This window comes from Fundulus heteroclitus, chromosome 13 (assembly GCF_011125445.2).
Source record: "Fundulus heteroclitus isolate FHET01 chromosome 13, MU-UCD_Fhet_4.1, whole genome shotgun sequence".
Lineage (NCBI taxonomy): Eukaryota > Metazoa > Chordata > Actinopteri > Cyprinodontiformes > Fundulidae > Fundulus > Fundulus heteroclitus.
Window position 1 is genome coordinate 3,341,454 of NC_046373.1, and position 20,552 is coordinate 3,362,005.

The following is a 20,552-nucleotide window of genomic DNA, read 5'->3' on the forward strand; positions in this document are numbered from 1 at the left end:
GAACATTTCTACTTATTCTTACTTCCGTTTTTGCAGTGTGGGTGACCCCATCATTAGATGTTGCCTCATGTCTCTTAGTATCACAACATTTGAGATTATAAGTGCACACTATAGCGCCTTAGTTATTTAATAACAGAACAGATGTAAGTATATGTCTGATGTGACCTTAACAATGTTTTCGTGTTTTCTTTAATGCATAAAGACTTGAACTTCCCCTGACTTAATGTGATAAACTGTGATAAACACCACAGCAGATGGTGTATTTTCTGAACAGTCCCTTCTGCTAGCTGGCTTTTGGGACACCAGAGGATTTCTTGGTGCGTTCCTTAATTTCTGTCTTATAATAATTACCCCAAAATCAGAATCTGGGTTCTCTTCTCAAAAGAGCTGTCACTGCTCTGTAATCAAAAGTCTTTTCATTAAAAGGCTGTTCTGTGTGATCATATCTGTCTAAGTCTGTTCAGTTACTGATGCCTGTGGTTTTTAAACAAAACACCTACAGAGCTTATTAAAGGATTTAGCGAGGCATTATTAATGCCATTTTTTTTAAGAAGTCAAAGGAATGGTTATGTAAGATTCTGCTGTGTCTTTTGAAAACCTTGGAGGGGTTTTACATTGTGTTAACAAGTGAAATGCAAATCGCATCTATGCCTGATTGTGATAAGGATTTGCGGACTTATTCCTGTTACACAATCTATGTCACGTCAGCGAGATGAAATAAATGCACATGAAATAAATAGAATAACAACAGGAAATTGAAACAGGAGACATATCAAGCTGTTTTGCAATTTAGTATTTTGAATCGCCAACCCACAACAGTTCATTAAGTTGTCTGTTTTTATTTGTGTTTTTTTTTTCTTCTCATGTTCCATGCTTTCAGTTCTCATACAGTTCATGCATATGGTCACAGGAAGTGGAAGGGCTCATGAATGAATTCCTGTTAAATTGTTGATTTTACAAACATCAATGAGTAATCCTCTGAGAGCCTGTGCCCTCGGATTGGCTGCTGTGGTTAATCTGATCAATTTGAGCATAATTAGATTAATGTTTTTGTTTTGCTGTTCTAATTTCTCACATTAAAGAGGGTAAAAAAAACAAAAACAAACATAAAACCCCACAAAAAAGAAAATAGAAATGTTTTGTTACTTGCGCTCTGGGGGGTTACAGGAGTTTTGCTCTGCATCATGGTTCCTGCAGAATCATCTACGAGTCTGTATGTTTTCTTGTCTGAAGGAAGCCATTTTGCTTTGTATTTTTAAGGGAGGCTGCAGATCAGCCTGCTGTAATGATAGTGCATTAGCACATTTGCCTTGAACAATAGGAATGGCATGGAGCTGACGGCAAGCGCACATTATCATTCAATTAACTGGCAGACAGGGGTCAGTGCATTGCAGGGCCCTGGCACTGAACCTCACTGACAGATCAAATTATCTTCTGAGGAGACAGGGCAAATGGTGTATGATCACGGCTTACACTGAATGTTAGGAAACAACTAATTGAGGTTGGAAAAAAAGAAAGGTATTCGGTACCTCAGTGCCTTTATTGATCTGGCATATATAAAAAGGGCATTTATAGATTTAGTGTGGGAGGCTTCATGTATTGTTTTAATAGCTCTTTTTTGAAGATTAAACATTACAAACCCAGTTTGTGTATCCTAGTCAGCTAGTCCTATGTTGGAAAGCAATTTTTTGGGGGGTTGAGTATTGTCAAAGTCTGCTAAACTGTATGAAACAAAACATCTTTTCACATCGCAGTAATATGCTGGAAACCCCCCCATGACTGTCGACAGCTTTGTAGATTTTGACATTAGGTCAAACATGCAAATGCTGCATCAGATCAAGCAAAACCTGACTGGTTACCTTCCTTTCCTGGTGACAAATTTGCCTTCCAAAGCCAGATATTGTGTTGAGGCGCTCTGCAATCGTGGCCCTGAACCATTTTGACCTGGAGGGTTCTTGGTTGACCTTACTTCCAAAGTACCAGATCGTTTATTGATTAAATCACACACCCTCAGGACCAGAAAAACAAAAAGACAACAGCAAACATTTCCAGGCACCAGAGACTCTGTTGTGGATGTTCATGCCTTGAAGGGTCAGACACTTGATAGGAATCTTCATAACAGGTGGTTTATGTCCTGATATCCCTGTGTGCTTGCTAATACATCCACCCCTGGGTTTTAAAATTTGTTATACTTATAGAATAGTTATAGTTAGTTATAAGAAAAAAAAAATCTTGTAAAGGGTTTTTTGTGTTTTGTTTTGTGTATATACATACATACATACATACACACACACACACACACACACACACATACATATATATATATATATATATATATATATATATATATATATATATATATATACATACATACATACATACATACATACATACATACATACATACATACATACATATGTATGTATGTATATATATACATATGTTGTTGTTGTTGTTGTTTTTTAATACAGTTAAATACATCCACAGATCCTCATTCTTACAAATGTAATACAAAAATCTCTCTTCATTCACTCTGGCATTAACCAAATAAAAAAAAAATTGTACCTTAAAAACAGAAAGGGATATTATAAAAAGATCATAGAAAAAAGGTCACGTCTTTTTTATATAGTGCATGTAAATATCTGATTTAAGCTGTGTCGTCCTTTTGAAAAGATCGAGGTTAAGAACATTTCCAAGCCTAGAACACTGTGTGTACGCCATTCACAAAGAGCCATGATTATTTCACAGCTGCATGTGTGCAGCACATAGAAGTGTGAAAGTACACGGGATCCTGCATGTGTGCGTCGGTTAGGGGGAAACCACTATTATCACCTACATCATGTTTGTTTAGTGCAAAACCAACTGATTATTGAGGATCTGTGGCGAGTCGTATTCCTGATGTGAACTCATGCATGCTGGCCTGTTCATGTGTTTTCTGTCTTGTGTCTGTGTGTAGGTGTTTGTGTGTAGAACTGCTGTACCAGCCTGCAGCCCACTCAGGCCAGATTGCATTTCAGATTTCATTAGCTGCTGTGGATGTCTTGCAGACGGGCCTGCCAACAGAATTGTGTTACATGGAGATGCAGCGTGGCAAGAAAGTCTAGTGGATGACAGGGAAGGAGAAGACTTCATATCGCGTATCGTTTTTACAACACAACTGCAATCCATTTATTGGGACGTGCCGGGACTCGCTGCTTTAGTCTTTATATATTTTCTCAAAGGTCATGCCGATAATGGGGTTAAAATTGGTTACTGTGGGCAATAAATGATGGCAAAGGGAGTCCCTTTTAGTTGGGTCAGATTAACTATTCAGTAAACAATTTTTTACAGAAATTCCAGTATGAAATGGGTTTGGCGTATTGCAAAAGTATTCCCACAACTTGAACTTTTTCACATTTTGTCACATTACAACTACAGACTTTACTGTAACTCATTGGAATTTCATATGATAGACGAGCAGGAAGCAGAGCATAATTTACAGGCGTTACGAAAGGATGCATGACTCTTTGCATTTTTTTTCCCCAAGTAAAAATCTGAGAAGTGTTTCCTCCGTCGTTTACTCTGATACCCCTAAAGAAAATCTGGTGCAACCAATTGCCTTCACGAGTCACTGGATTAATACCTGCTGCAGTTTAACATCAGAATAAACACAGCGGTTCTGAGAAGGCCAAGGAACAAGAAACAAAACCGCTGTTGAGGCAGTTGAGCTAGTCAGAGTGGACAGTAAGCATTTACCTTCTAGCAAGTGAACAACACATAACAATACAACCAGAGCTACAGTTGCAATTGTTTAAATCAAATTCATGTGTTAAAAATGCATAGTCAAAGCCTAGAACTAATTTCAATTGAGAAAAAAAGGCATTTGTGAGCCACTGTAATTAGTAACCTGTTAGGTCTATGCATGATAGAAAGTTCCCAGGCTCCACTGGCTAAACAAAGTGAAGAAGCATTTTGCACAAATCCAAATCCCTCTCATTTATTTAAAAGATTAATAGGTCACCTGAGATGAAAGCTCCTTGAAATACCAATGATAATTTGATTTGGCTTCAAAGAAAGAGATTTCGTTCCCTGTTTAACTCAACTGAAGTAGATTCAAATGAGCTCTAATGGGAAAAAAAATCCCTTTTGCTTAAGGTGGTTAATGACTCATGTTCTTTTATGTACAGTCTTGTCCAATTTTCTTTAACAAATTAGTTTTACTTGAGCACATTTGGACAGAAGATAATATTTAAAAAAAATATTTTTTTTTAAAAAGAAAAGAAAAAAGCCAATTCCCTCTCTTTTGATTAGCTCTATATTGTTTGAGTTTCCCCCGAATCAGCATTTTGTATAAACTTTCTTTTCTCAGGTTAAATTTGAAATGTGAGGATATAGTCATTTGACACAGGGTGTTGCATAGTGAAGAGGAGGCCTGATTTCTCCGAGTGAGAGGAAAATAAAAACCACCAAACCCTCAGTGGCCACACACTCGGTGACAAGCAAAGACTGTCTCCATGTCGTCAGCTGGCCAGAGCCAAAATGTCTAGCAGGAAGTGACATGGATGCCAGGGGAAGCAGCTGGTCCTTAAACCCCATACAGGAACTCCAGGCAGGCCAGCACAGACAGACAATCAGACCTTTTTGGCAGCAGACACTCAAATAGCTAAATTAAATAATGAGTCACCCAGAAAACACTGCCAAATTTTCCTCAAGCTTTCAGAAACTTACATTTTAGGAGTTTGTGTTATTTGGATGGCCTGACATGGAATTAAGGAGTTACGCAAGAAGACAAAATGGCTTTCTTTTCCCCCCCTTGGACAGGATAGACATGTTTGTTTCCCGCTGTTTACATTGTATTCCTACACAGATCTCTCCTCTGTCTGTTGGTGCTGAGAAAGCCACCCTTGTATTTGCTTCAGAAACACTATTGTTCATTTATTCGCAGCCAATATCCCAGGGAGGGCTATTCACTTGGAAGAGTGCATTTCTCCCCCTTAGTTTCCCATTTATTCTTCACATTGGCTGAATATAGAAGGACATGCACATAAACTCATGGGAGCTGGCTGCTCCTTTGGGGGCTTTTTGAGAGACACTTTTAATAATTACATTTTCATTTTGCTCCCTTGTCGACTCACCCACTTTTGCAGGGGAAAAAAAAATGAAAACTTAATCTACAAGCCACCTTAAATTTAATAATTTAACTAGTCGGTTGTATACAGCAAGATCATGGAACCCAGATTTTATAGTTTAACCCTATAGAGGGGTTCCCCCTTGAGTGAATGAGAGCAGAAACCGTTAGACCTGCAGTTAAATAAAATATCCATCTGTCTGTCTGTCTGTCTGTCTGTCTGTCTGTCTGTCTGTCTGTCTGTCTGTCTATCTATCTATCTATCTATCTATCTATCTATCTATGTATATATATATATACATATGAATATGCTCAGCTTCATGTTACCTGCTGTTGTCTAACCCTCAGGTGTGGCAGCATGGATAACTAGCTCCGTAAAAAATAGATTAACTTTTTCCAGAAGCTTTGTACACCTTTTGTTCTTCCTCTAACTTTAGTCTTAAACATTTCACAGATTGCATCACACTTATTAACAATTTCCACAGTAAAGGGTACCAATATAATCTGGTAACCTTGTAGAGTTTATGGACGGTGCATTAACAGATTCAAAATAGAAATGACCTGGCCGATACCCAGTCAGGTTTGATCGAGAATTAAATAATCCGATTTCCAGTCACTAGCCGGTTTCTTGGCGCAGCTCTACTTTTTATTGTCAACCTACTTTGCCATGCGAAGTTCAGGAAGGAAGATTAATTTGCTATTTTGTGTTTAGATTGGTGATTTCCGTGGTGAATTGTTACTGAAAAGCCCTGGCCAATCACAAAACTCACAAAATAGAAGGTAAAAATGCTGCTACACTTGAAGATGGAAGATTTAATTTGGTTTTGGAGTTTCTGTTGGGGAGAGAATATCAAAGTTCAAACTTACTGCTTTTTACATTTGTATGGAAATTTGTATAGAAAACAGCTTTTGTCTAAGAGTCTTGGAAATACAATGTCTGCCGTACACGTCTTCACGATCAAATCAGTAACTCAGCTATAATAATGCAATCCTGATAAAATAATAACTACAATTTAGGTCTAGAGTTACTGCCTGAGTCCAAATATAATTTGCGATTGCATAAAAGCTCCGTCCTGGTGTTTGAATGCGGTCCGCCTATGATGATCCCTGTCCAGTATTTGGAGGGATGCTTGCATCAACTCGGCGGCCTTTCTTTGCTGTAATTTCCATTTCTTTGTGGCGTCTAATTCAATTTGCACAGAATCCAACAGTCTCTTGCCAAGAGAAAAATTCACTTAAAATTTCAGTTATTAGATTTTTCTCCAATGAGTCAGAGTTACAATGACGCAGCTGATGCCACTTGAGATGAAACCAGAGCCAGAATCTTTTCAACTGCAGAGCTTTAAATGTTCAGTAGTTAGCACTTACGCTGTACAACTACACGGTTTCAGCGATTTGATAATAATGCATTGCTGAGAAAATATATTATGGTAGCACACAAGCATTAAGAAATTAGTCCGGTAGTAAGGCTGGACCATATAGAAAACAAGCATATTGATAAAATAGAAATCATTTTGGATCGATATTGATAAATATCAACAAATTCAGAATATATATTTTACATGGCCATTTTATGCTGTTGCTTAGCAACCTATTTTTAGGTACAGAACACACAAACACTGTATTAAAACTCAAACCTTTGTTCAACCAACTTTTTACCAAAATTGCATGTAAAAAAGAAAAAGGAAAAAAAAAGTGTGCACTCTCTGACCTCTTTGAAGGGGGCGGGGCTTGGTGACAGAGCTTTCCGGGTCCGCGTTTGTGATTGGTTGGAAGGATGTAATGACTGTAATATTAACTTACATGGCTAAAACGCATAAGGAAGGAATACTTTCATTCTATTGAACTTTTTATTGACCTTTTTTTCTATCATCGATATACGTCTATCAATCGATATATATTGTTATTGAATTATCATCCAGCCCTATACAGTAATGTCTTGTAGTTTGATGAAGGAAGAAGGGTGGCTTCTTTTTCAAGGCATTCTTAAGTACTTTTATTTTAAAGATAGCTGAGAGGAAACTCTGTTAACTGGTTGTTCTCTATGTGCAACCAAAATATCCTACAATCTTGACATGTCTGACATAACAAGCAGGGTTACCAAACAGAAGCATTTTATCCCAAGTCAAAAGATCCAAGCCTGGCTAAATTCTTGCGAAGCCTGGTGGTAGAGGGTGACCTGGTCAAACTGAAGATGGGGCAAGATTTTAATTTATCAGCATCCTTGTGAGTCCATTCATCCATCAGATTCAATAAAACAATGGCAGATGAAAGTTTTGGAACAGCCTAGACAGAGCCAAGAACAAAATTTGTTGGTTGTTTTGAAGAACATTTGCTAAGTTTAGTGGGCAAATAAGAAACTGTTTCTACAGAGTAATAGTTAAAGGTTGTGCACATTTATGTATGATCCTGTGATTCTAGGTTTTGCAGCCTTTTTTTTCCCCTTCTATAAGATTTCCTTCTTCGTTTAAATTTTACATGATACACGTCACATTATTTGTAGAAAATGCTTTGAAGTTATTTATAATGACCTGGTATATTTCCAAGGAAGTGTACGCTTCTGAGAGCCAGTGTAGCTGACATTTATGAGGCAGTGTCATCTGAAAACAAGGCCTTTCGTCTGTGCGTAAATACTTCCACAGTGTAAATACAGCCTTTAAAGAATGTATACGCCCTCGGGGATTAGTTCATTACCAGAATCATCATCTTGATCTTGTGGTAGATTAGAACCTTCCTTAAAGGTTCACAGATTAATTTTCACATGTTTCACCTTTAAGACAATGCGTTGAAACATTACAGGAACAATCCGGGGAGCACGGTGGGACATAAGGCCAGATGTGGCATCTTTTATCTGTTATACTAACAGATAGATACACAGACGGACAGACTCTCTTTTCACAGTGTCTCCATGGAGTTCAGGGGAACAGCTGAACTTTGTTGCTGTGGGACTTCTGCTGCCAGACTCCCAGAAGTCATGCCGTTGGTATTCCCACTGTGTTTTCCTGCCTCAGCTCTCTCCTCTCAGCTTGTGCACTCAGCCTGCACATATTTTCAACACATGCCCACACCTTTCATCTCCTCAGCACTTTCCCATATTTGCATTTTCTAATGGTCTGTCTTCCTAAGAACAGCAGTATTTATGCATCTTTTTTTATTTGCACGTTTTTTTTCTGCAGATGAAACTTGAGTGATGCATTTTCTTAATCAGAAAAATGAATAGGGCTTACAGTAAAAAAAAAAAAAAAATGCAGAAGGGTATGTATAGCTCTCGCTAAAAGCAGATTGGATTTCTTATGCAGAGTCAGTAGTTATAGGAAATCTAAGAGCTTTTACAGTAATTTAGAGTAATTGGTTTAAAAGAGAGGCTCAGCAGGCAAAGTGATGGGGAGGTGGATATCCAGACTTTAAAACTGCAAAATTGATCAGTTTTCTCTGTGAAACACAGCAGATAGAACATAGTATTTTTTACACGCTCCCACAAATACACTTTCTTTGGTTTATTATCCCAGAAAGTCAATCCTCTCTGTCATCCGAGCTGAGTTATGTAGTCTAGAAGACCCCCTACTGGTGATTACTGGAAACACAATAATTAGGAACTCCCAGAGCTACTTCTCCTATGCGTAAATAGACCCAAAATGTTCTGATTATAAGACAGTTAAAGTTCATTTGGTCACTCAGTCTGTAGAGTTATTAAAACCTTTTCAGCACTCCTTTATTTTCCTTTAGTTGAAATAATTTCTAATACAATTTTATCATGTGATTCCATTCATGTTAATGAAATTCCTGCAAGATCTAAAATCTAATAAGAAATCAGTTCTTATGTACTAGAAACGGTCGTAGTGTTGCTGAGCAAATACTATAATGTTTTTGCATTTTTTTCCCTTTTCAGTAGTATTTAGGCCATTTAGTTTTATTTATGTCCATCTCTGAAGTTGAGAAATTATGTAAGAAAAGATCAAAGTCAAAACATAAGCCAGATGAAGGCAGCTAAAACAGCAGCAGTCAACGGAAACAGCTGAAAATGTTACTTTTGTACAATCAGTCTGTTTCACTGTTATTTTACTTACTGTTAATTTTGGCCCAAAAAGTCCGAGATAATATGACGCATTTTGGTTTAAAACTAAATTCAAAATACTGAGAGACAATCTGCCGTACATTTGGGTGAGAAAACGCCGCTTGTTGTTCTCTCTAACTATTGTGGTTCAACATCCTGAAGGAATGTTTGGTATTTGATTCCACATGATGGCGTGATCTGTAGATGTCAGCAGATGTTTCCTACTGACATAAAAAGTGAAAGCCGTGGTAATGAAGGTGATCGTACGTTTTGTGTTGTGACCCTGAACCTCTGGAATGAGCTGCCTCTGTTAACGAGACAAGCTCCCTCAGGTGATATTTTTAAATGTCACATAAAAAAAACCACACCTTCACTCTTTGGCTTTTATCACAATGTGAGTCTTTGATTCATTATATTGTTCATAGAGAATTTTTGTGTGCGAGTTGAGTGTTTTGGGGATTTTAGTTGTTTTGTCTGTATTTTACATGCTGTGAAACATTTTGGTCAACCATGTGTTTTTTTTCAAGGTTCATATCTATATAGATAAAAGTGCATGTATATAAATACACATGTTATGTTCTGAAAAACTTTATGCTCACGCACAAAACTTGTTGTATTCTGGTTGCTGACTTGATTAGAGCTTTCTGCTGCAGTGGATAAATATTTATTTACTGTGGTTCTCTAGTGATTATCTTTAGGCTTAAGGTTGGGCCTTCCCCTAAGATTCAGGATTGTAAGCTTTTAAAACTTTTTGACCAGATATGATGTGGTGGGTGAGGACAAATTAGTCTTCCTCACCTATTTGTTTTTACAATATTGATCCACTTTTCCTTTGTGGAGGATCTCTGTGTTGCAAATCAGAACAAGCATATTTAGTCAACTTATTTCCATTAAAACCTATATTTTTTCCAAGAGAAGAATCACCTTTCTTTGTAAACTAATGTTCATTGTTGTTGTTATCATCATATATGTTTGTGCCTTTTGAAATTGCAATTGTTTTTTCTGAAAAAGTAGGCCAACTCTTTCATACTTGTTTAGATTTCATGGCTCTAAAAGGATTAGATTTACATTTTAATTGATTTTACTTTTTCATTTAATATGAAACAGAACGTGATTAACTGAATTGGAAGCAGCTAACTGTAAGTTTTTGGTTTCCAAGAAATAAGCCAATTCCTCGTTTAGAATCTGGGCAACCGCAGCGTCGGCTCAACATCTTTCCTCTGGACTGCTCAGAAAGCAGAGCGTTGCCAGTTTAGAATCGCTCAATATCTTCCTACACCTCGAGCCGCTCCTCCAAACCTCTTGCATCACCTGCGTGATCCAAACATGTGTGTGCTCTCTGCAGCAGCTTTCTCTAACACTCCTCTAACTTAACGTCTTGCTATATTTGCTCAACACATATTCTTCACATCAGGTCCTAAGAACAAAAGCAAACAGCAGATGGGCGTTCACACTGTTTCTTTTTCAAAGATCCCTTGTATTTTATTAACACAACTGAACAGAGAGTAAAGCAAAGAATAACACTATTTTATCATGTTGCCCCTGATTGAAAACTTATCAAATTTGTCTCTGAATGTTCTTCTTTAAGACTCAGGTGATATTTCTGATTACCTTTTTTTAAACTTGTCTTTAAATTATAGCGTTCAGACTAAAATCCGGAGGTTCTCAGACCATCCTTGTCCAATTGTCATGATTTGGGCCTCTAGTGTATTATGAGTAACAGGACTTCACTAAGAGGTTTCTGCAACCTCAAGGGCTGGTGGTTCCACCAAGCAGGCATGCATTCATGCCATCTCTGCAGGGAACCCGGGTGCACTGTGTGTCGATAAACATAGCATCTGTGTGTATGCATATACCTGGCTGGATGCAGATATCTGTGTGCACTGTGGCGTAGTGCATGTCTGGCAGGACTCCAAATCTCAGCGCTAATGGAGCGCTAATGTCCCTGGTGTACCCTTGTTTACTTAATAACTACATATGGGAAGACAAGACGAGAGGCTTCGCCTACTTAGGCATGACACAGCTTGTGGGTCTGACTCACTGTTCTCATAATACCACCTGCATTTGGGCCCTTTTTGTCTCAGATGCAGAGAAATAATCCTCATATGCTGCAGCTTGTTGTTTAATCCTGAATCTTTGGACTCCATTCTGCAGATGTTCAACTGTTGATTTAAGTTGTGTGTGTCCCCCCCTCCCTGACATGACCGAACTGTATTCTGAAGCTAAACATTAAACAGGATGTCCGTGTGGATGAGGAAGGAAGAATGGTTGGTTGGCAAATAAAATAAGTGCTTGTTTTATAATGCTTACTTATGATGAAGTCTCACAGGTTACAGTCTTCTGCTGAGATGTTTACATACACTTATTATTATAAATGTTATGTTCATTTTAGGTTTTTATGGATTTATTTAGGAACCATTCTTTCCTCGGTGGACTGCATAATACAACTTCAGAAATTGTAAAAAAAATAAAATAAACTCAAGTTTCAATCTGTTATTAATTTTCTGTAATCAACATTGGTTAAAAATAATGCACACAGCTTAAAATATATTCATACATCCTCACTAATATTTGGTTATTCCTCATTTACAGAGTTGCAAATCAGAATGAGAATTAATTTAAATTGGTTGGCTTATTGGCTTAAACCTGGCTTTTACTGTTAGCACTTCTGATGAACTTAAAATTAGCCTGACCTGCTCTCTCCATTCCAACACCATTTTTGATGTGTGTTTGTGTTCATTGTCCCTAATAGCAATCAATTGTTTTCAAGTTTCAATCAGTTTGAATCAAGCTTACCCTCGCAGAAGTCATAAAATTAGTTAAGAGTCTGAAAAAGAACCAAGCACCACGGATCAAGCCTACCATGAACAGCTTAAAAGCACTGTCACTGTCTACAATAAAGCACATTTTGGACAGATATGCAGATATGCTGCGAGCCGATAAAGTATCCCCTGCCCTATAGATTTTCCCATCAAACTATCACCAAATTTACAGTTACTCACACGGACAAATGTAATTCCATATGGAAAAAAGTTTTTTCAGTCAGATAAGAAAAAGATTAAGCTAATTTGCTCAAACTGACAAGTATGTTTGCAATAGTTAAGGTAAGGCATTAAAACCTAGAGACATAGAGAACTGGCAGAGTTACTCGTCCGTTACGCAAAGTGAATGAAATAAAGGAGAATGAGGAGTACCTCCAAAACTGCCTCCAATCAGCAGCAGGTTAACGTTGGCTGTCCCAACAAGAAAATTATCCAAAAAAGTAAGAATTCATAGCTTGTTTTGGAATGAATTAAACAGATTTTTGCAATGTCCTTTTTAAATGACCAAAACATAAACTTCTTGAAAATATGCGGAGCATGCTTAGAAGCCGGGCCCTTGCCAGGAAACCAACCAATTTACCATTAACTCATCCAGTACCATCAGTAATAGTTGTCAAATATCCAGCCAGAAACAGGCCAGAAGTGCTCCGATAACTAGAAGTAAGGGGTAAAGTCCAGCACCCTATTCTTTTTTACTTGAATTATTGAAGTTAAATCCATCCCTGGCAAAGAGTTCAACTAAATCATTAATAAATCCCCCCCAAATAATTAGCATCAATGCCTATGGTGAGTGCGTGTAATCTTCTGTCTGGATCTTTGTATCTGTTCCATCCCATCTTGTCTAAGTCTTGGCCGCCGGGTTAAAAATTCTTCCTCGTTTTCATCTCTCTCAGTTGGGGAAGGCAAAAACCTCATTCCCATGGACCCCAATGGCCTGTCTGATCCGTATGTCAAACTCAAGCTCACACCAGATCCTAAAAATGAGACCAAGCAGAAGACCAAAACAATCCGCGCCAACCTCAACCCCAAATGGAACGAGACCTTTGCTTTGTGAGTACCGTTTACCCACTTCTTCTGCGTTTTCTGTCCCATGTCAGGCTGCCTCTCAGTGTTTGATATTTAGTTTAACAAAGCCTCCAATAATCATGTAATGCAACATGACTTGATTGTTCAAGACGGCTATGTGAAACTTATGTTACTGTAGTTTTTTTCCCTCTCTGATGATAATTTGGTTTTCAGCAAGCTGAAGCCTACAGACAAAGATCGCAGGCTGTCGGTAGAAGTGTGGGACTGGGATCGGACCACCCGGAACGACTTCATGGGAGCCCTCTCCTTTGGCGTGTCTGAGCTCATCAAGTCTCCCGTCTGTGGCTGGTAATGTTGGCTTTCTTGATTATCTCTTATTTAAGGTGGACGTCTGATATTTAAACAGAATTGAAGTTTAAATACTTTAGCAATAAAATCCATGCACAAAATAAACCCTCAGAGAAAGTTGGCAAACAAAAGTCGAATAATTGTTTAAGGAAAGTGACTTTTGTGCCACTAATCGGTTTTATCGTCCTATGTAGACGTGTCGTTTTTGTTTATTAACCAATCCGGCTAAGTAGCCGCAGTCTACAAAATTATTACAAACAGTGTTTTGCATAAAAAGTGTTCACATCCACTGATCTTTTTCATTTTAACACCATGAACTTCGATTTGAATTTTATGGGACAGACCAACACAGAGAAGCACATAATTGTAAAGAAGAAAAATGAAGGAGAAGAAATGTTTTTTCCATGCATTTCTGTTTAAGTAGTTAACTTTTTCCTGCGTCTAGCGCTGCAAGTCTTTTTAGGGTATGCCGCTACTAGCGTTTACACATCTAGAGACTGAAGATTTCTATTTGTAAAACCTTTTCCACTTCACATGCATGTGCTTCATTGTTTTCGCCAGTCACTTACATTCCCAATAAAAGACTTGAAAGTTTGCACTTGCCTTGTGACAAAATGTGAAAAACCTTTAAGGGGTGTGATGCCTTCAAAAGGCAAACACAATAGAAATTAAACAACCGCTGTATGTAGGTGCTATAGTATGTTTCCAGTTGAAACCAGATATTTACATATGCTGTATAAAAAGACATGTAACCTTTTCTATTTACTTAGACATAAAATCAGTATAAAACAGGGATGCCCAACTTCAGTGTTCGAGAACTGGCAACTTAGGATAGTAGCTCTCGAGTTGGGCAGCCCTTTACTAAACGCTTCCTGCTTCAGGTCAGTTGGGATTATCAAAGTTTTTTCTATCTGCCAAAACCACAGAGTACTTTCTTTAAATTTAGACTTTTGCATGAACTGATCTTACTATCCCTCTAAAACAACTTGGGAAAACCCAGATGACGATGACCTTTGAGTTAATTGGAGACAGATCTGTGGATGTATTTTAAGGCAACACACCAGGAACACTGCTTTCTTGTGGGACATGTTGGACCTCCACAAGTTGCCAGTTTAGAATCACTCAATATCTTCCCACACCACGAGCCGCTCCTCCAAAGCTCCTGCATCACCTGCGTGATCCAAACAGCTTTGTCTAAAACGCCTCTAACTTCACATCTTGCTGTATTTGCTCAACACACATATTCTTTACCACAGGTCCTAAGAACAACAGCAAACAGCAGAAAGCCCTGCCTTCCGTCTCTTTCTCAAAGATCCGTTTTATTCTAATAACACAACTAAAAACAGCGTAGAAGAAAAGGACAAAACAAGCTGATCACGGTGTTTCATACATGCCGCGTGGCGCCATGGACAGTTGTCATTGTTTGGGCCTCTAGTGTAATTTCAGTAACGGGACTTCACAGAGAGCTTTCTGCTCCACCAAACAGGGATGCATCCATGCTGCCTCTAAACATGGCATCCGTGTGCATACATTTACCTGTCTGAATGCAGAAATACATACAGCGTTTTGATTATTTGGAGGCAGATCTGTGGATTTATTTTAAGGCAACGCCTCCGCAACACCTCAGGAGCACCGCTTCTTTGTGTGATATATCGAACCTCCAAAAGTCTAGTTAATCCCTGGGTATAATTTACAGTTGCTTGAAGGTACCACGTTAATCTATTCTGGTGTAAAGTCAAGAGACAAGGTATGCCCTGGACAGGTCACCAGTCCATCACAAGGCAACATAGAGACAAACGGGAAAAAAAAAAACAATGCATGCACACACTTATACCGAAGGACAATTTAGAAGACCTGTTAACATGTGGGAGGAAGCCACAGTAACCCAGAGAGAACCCACATATGCCCAAATAGGACATGCAAGCTCGATGCAGGAAGACCCTAGCAAGGTTTCAGAGCTGGTGGTGACCGCTATTTAAATATTTGGTTTAATATGTGACATTAATAAATAATTTCAACACCTAAAGTTCGGCACTGGTTGCAAATCTTCCCTTTGTGTCCAAATAAAATTGTGATCAAGAGAAGTTTTGCCATAACAGACCTCTGGTAGTGCAATATTCCCTTTTACTAAAAGTTATGTTTGCATCTGGTTTGATTTGCATCGAAACTGCTGTTTTCTGATTAATTATTGTGAAACAAAGGAACTGCAATTCAATGGAGGAGTTGATTAGAGGAAGGACAAAAAAAAAAGACTAGTAGATAAAGCGTCCTGCTGCTGATGTTTTAATCTCACAATTGTTTCCTTTGCGTTTCCAACGCACGTGTCCCTCCTCTTTGCTTTTCCTCCATGCTTCTACTTTTTTTTAGGTACAAGCTGTTATGTCAGGAGGAAGGGGAGTACTACAATGTTCCCATCTCAGAGGAGGATGATGGTAATGAGGAACTGAGGCAGAAATTTGAGGTGAGGATTGCACTGAAATAATCAACCCTCACTTTTCTTGTTGGTTGTTTGTATGTTGAGTGTGTTTATATTATTCAAGCCAATGTCTCTGTCCTTTGACTTGTAATTATTTTTGTCCACATAACTACATAACTATTACCTATCTGTTGCATAGTATACATGTAATTTGTAATTAGCATATTATTTAGAAAGTAAGGAAATTTAAGTTAGTTTGATTATTTATAAGGAACATGCATTTGTGGGTTGAGCAACCAATACCGAACAGATTATTCTGCTGCTTTTGATTCTTGTTTGGTGTTCATAGGATTTGGTCATGTTGGCAATTTATTTATTTAACAAACTGAAGCCTCAGTAGTATGTAGGAGAACAACACTCCTGCTCTTGCTGATCTCTGGTTTGGTCCCACACTGGTGTGGGGTGGCGTCTCAGTCTTCACCCAGCAATTGTCCCAAGCTGGAAAAAGTGGACATATTGGTCCCACTGGTATGAACTGCACACCCAAACTGAGCCCAGACGTTTTTGTTAGGATTGAGGTTAGGACTGAAATATTGAATTACCACTGGCTGCAAAATCTCATTTTGTTATCTTTACATTGAGATTGCCTCCAATGAGGACAACCCTTGTTTTTCCATTGAGGGATATCGCACCCACACCCGTTTTTTTCATGGGTGGAACCCACATACTCAGCTCTGCTGCTCAACTCACAAATTCATTTTCCTTAAAAACGTCGCTACATTTAAGGGGGAATAAACATGCCTTCCACTGATATAAGATTTGATTGCCAAGAAGCATTTTTACAACAAAGAAAAAAAGACTAAATGCATATGTTCTTTTTTTGTATTAGTTTGCTGTTGATTGTGCAATATTTGTGAGGTTGGTTTATTAAAAACTTTCTTTTTATCCAAACTAAGTTAACACTTCATTTACAGTAGACTTAGTTTTGAAGCTCCTTCATGGTTGATTCAACTCCCCTGAGCTAAAATGCATGTCCAGGACAGTTATCAGATTGTCACATACCTCCCTGAGTGCTGCAGCTGTTACCTAAATCACCGTAGGACAGCTGCAGCTTTGCTTGTTCTTATCCAGTTTACTGTCTCCTTTGCACTCTTTGTGGGATTTGTTTCTGTTGTTGTTGTGGATTTTGTGTGTTTGTTACAATAGTTAGCTATTTGTTTTAGCATCCTATATATTCCATTTTGGACTACAGCAGCACATCCCCCTTTATAGCTGCCTTTTAAACTGCAAAATTATTTCCTTTAGACTTTACTACTAGGAATACCTTTTTCAAAGACAATGATTTGAAAGTATTTTGTCAGTTTACTTAATTGGATTCATCAGTGCAAGAATACGGCATCTAATATCCCAAATTAACCCTCGCTAATCCAGTTTGCAGTGTGTCTGGCATGCACAGTAAAGTACCATTGACTGCTGTATGCCCTGGTGATCCTGTGACAATATTGTCCAAAACAATGCAAACTTAACCTTTTGAAGACTTTCCATTAGCTTTTAAAAAATGCTACTTACAGGTTTAAAATTTTGCCCCGGGAATTCAATCATACAGCGGACTTATATGTCATGTGCTGTTAGGATGTTTTGCTTTTATGTTACTTTATATGGCTTCACTGTAATCCCTCTTTTTTGATTCCAATTGAAAGGCCCAGACTCTTCTGTTTACCTTATAAGATCATCCACCAAAAAGGTTCAGGCCTTGTCCACATGTAGCAGGATATCTAGGCTAAATTACTTTTTATACTGCTTGGGCTTTTCATCCACATGAAAATTCTGTTAAGACGTCTCCAAAAACGATTTTTTCTGAAAACTCCAGCTAAAGCGAAGATTTCTAAAAACAAAAACAGTTTTTAAGCCCGAGTGATAAAACAGAGTTTTAGAGTTCGGGTCTGCGGCAAATAATGCAGCGCTGATGTCACACGTGCGACCATTATTATAGACTTGGTCACGCAGCGGAGGAAAAATGAATGCAACCAGGGTGGTGCTGATTTTTACGTTTGGGTTGTGATTTAATGTTTATAATGTGTGTAATCAATGTTGAACTGGACAAATACATTGCTGCGAGATCAATGGCATCTCCACACAGCATTTCCTGTCTTCACCGCGATACTGAGACTTCCACATAAAAGCATACATGGAACGTTATAAACTTTATTATTGGTTCAGATGCTTCTTGCTTGCTTGTTTTTACAAGCCCAGCTGCTCCGATACCTTGATGTGCAAAGGAGAAGTAGCGCTTGGAGGTCAGGTGTTTTACACTTACTGTAAATAAAACACATAGGTTTTAGCTTCGCGGTTTGCTGCCCCCATGTGTCTGGCATGTTTAAAACAATGCTCAGTGGTCTATTTGTGCGGGTTTGTGTGGATGAAAAGACAATCCTGTGTGTAAAATAGTATTTTAACAGAGCAATAAGCACAATTTACCACTAGGTGGGTTGTTAAGCACTTTACCCCGCCACCATCACCCTTTGTAAAATAATAAAATTTCTCTTACTATTCCTTTAACTACGATGTGGGGGAGATATCCATTTCTCTAAAGACCCGGCTACGTGGGTACAAGGCCTTAGTTCGATTTAATAAGTCTGTAAGTATGCTCAAAAATGGCAAAGTAGTGCAAATAAGTTTGTAAATCTTTTTTTGAGGCCTCCCAGAGTTGCCTCTCTGTGGGAAGTCTTCATAAGTACTACAAGTTTGAATATGTCTGTACGCCCAGCACAGTGTTTCTGGCTGCAGTTTCCAAAGCAGTTCCTGCTTCTAAAGAAGCGTTTTGAGAAAGATACATTTACCGAAATTTTTTTTTTTAGGTTAAGTTAGCTTTAAGATGTAGTATTTAATGAGATAATATTATGATAATAATTATAAGGTGGTTTGAACACTAAAAAATGGCAGGTTAAATAATATAATCTTTTTGTACATGACAAGACCAACTGTGCATGTTCAGTTTAAGGTTTTGATTGCTTCCTTGTTAGAGATTAACCGCTGATTTCTCCCCTTTTGATTTATTCTGTGTTGTACTTTAGCGGAATTAAATTCTAAATCAGGAGGTAGTTTCACAAGTTATCTAGTTTGCCACATTTTAACCACACTTTTCTATGTATTTTACTGGGATTATGAGATACACCCACATTTTCTACTACTTTGCACTATACTACACGGTTTTCATGTTGTTTTTACAAAAACTAATTGGAGAAATATAAATATTCAGCCACCCTGAGTGAATATTTTGTAGAAACACATTTCACTAGAATTAAAATATTTTAAGGCATTTTTTTCTGTATATAAACTGATATTTTCCCCACTTCTTTTGTGCGTGAAATTGCTCAGTTTAAATCTATGAAAAGCAGTTTTTTTAACACTTACCAAATTACCTCATTTGGATTTAGATCAGAACGTTGACTGGACATTTTCAACACATTAATAAGCTTTGATCTAAGGCTTTCCTTAGCAACTCTGGGTGTATTTCTTGTGCTGTTGGCGTGTTGGAAAGGAACCCTCTGCCCCAGTCACAAGTCTTCTTATTAGATTGCCTCTTATTTAGTTCCCTTCATCGTCACGTCAACCTTTCCCAGCTTTCTGTTCCTGTTGCCAACACCGTCTTTCACAGAGGGGATGGCGTATATTAAATTTAAACTGTTATATTCCTACAACACAGAGAATTTTCTGTGCATGCCTGTGCAAATTCTCAGTCATCGCAACAGCAAACAGGCTTAAAACAGAGGCAACAAACTGACTTTCGTTCAGTTAGTTCTGAAAACGTTTCGACACCTATCCAGGAGTCTTTGTCAGTTCTGGGGCTCGCACCTGAGCTGTGCAGCAGGGGTCTTCAACCCTGGTCTTCAGAACCGACTGTCCTACCTTCACCCACCTGACCTAAATAAACGGGTGATTAAGAGGCCTCTGCAACCCTTGATGGCTGTTGAGGAGGTCACGCATTCATTTGATTCAGGTGTGGTGGAGCAGAGACACATCTAAGACATTGAGAACAGTGGGTCCTGAAAAAAATGCATGCCACACTTTTAAGATTTTCATTTGTAATTAAAAAAACAAAGGATGTATGCTTATCCTTTCACTGTACAATTAAGCACTACATTGTCTCCATCTATCACATAAAATCCCAGTGAAATACATTGTAGTTGGTGGTATTAGTAAGACAAAAGATGAAAAGGTTTAAGAGGTATGATTACTTTTGCAAACAACCATTAAACCCAGTTGGTGCTTGGTTTTCTTGAACTCTTCATGTCGTGGGGAACTTATCTGTCCTCTAGCCTATTTTTCCTCCTCATGAACGCCTCTGTGGTTTCTCCGTTTCCCCCCCTCTTAGCTTTCTGCTCCCCCCTGTGTCCACGGTGAGGCCTACAGAATGCTGTACATCCTGTGTCACATGTTCATATTTAATGCAAGAGTTTCTCTCTTCCTTTCTTCACGTCTTGCCCTCCTCTCAGGACTGCCAAAATAACTGTAATCTGAAGGTAGCCCCCGCCCCTCTCCTCTCCCCGCTCACATCTCCTCTCCTTTCTTTCTTTGTCTCATCTCGGTGTGATGCCATGTCGCTTCATTTATCCCCACATTGGTCTCTGTATGTGGCTTCATGCTACTGTGAATTGATCCAGTTTACCAACAATATGTTTCTAACGTGCAAAGTTTGGACGTTATATTAAAGTGAAAAATGAATATTTGAATACCTAATTTGAGTATGGAGTCACTTTTGGTATTCTTCTTTTTTGT

The 20,552-nt window shown here is 38.3% G+C and overlaps 1 protein-coding gene across 7 annotated transcripts in view; it reads left to right on the forward strand.

The window, feature by feature from the left end:
* Nucleotides 1–20,552, forward strand: part of prkcaa (protein kinase C, alpha, a) — a 173,527-nt gene that overhangs the window by 101,238 nt on the left and 51,737 nt on the right. For 5 of the 7 annotated variants that reach the window (XM_021322381.2, XM_036144902.1, XM_021322382.2 and 2 more), the window contains exons 6-8: nt 12,877–13,033; nt 13,223–13,357; nt 15,725–15,818. In XM_021322381.2, the coding sequence (XP_021178056.1) occupies nt 12,877–13,033; nt 13,223–13,357; nt 15,725–15,818 (386 nt within the window). Of the gene's footprint in view, nt 1–12,876; nt 13,034–13,222; nt 13,358–15,724; nt 15,819–20,269; nt 20,297–20,552 lie in introns of all 7 variants that reach the window. The other 2 variants (XM_036144901.1, XM_036144904.1) reach the window with 1 other exon arrangement.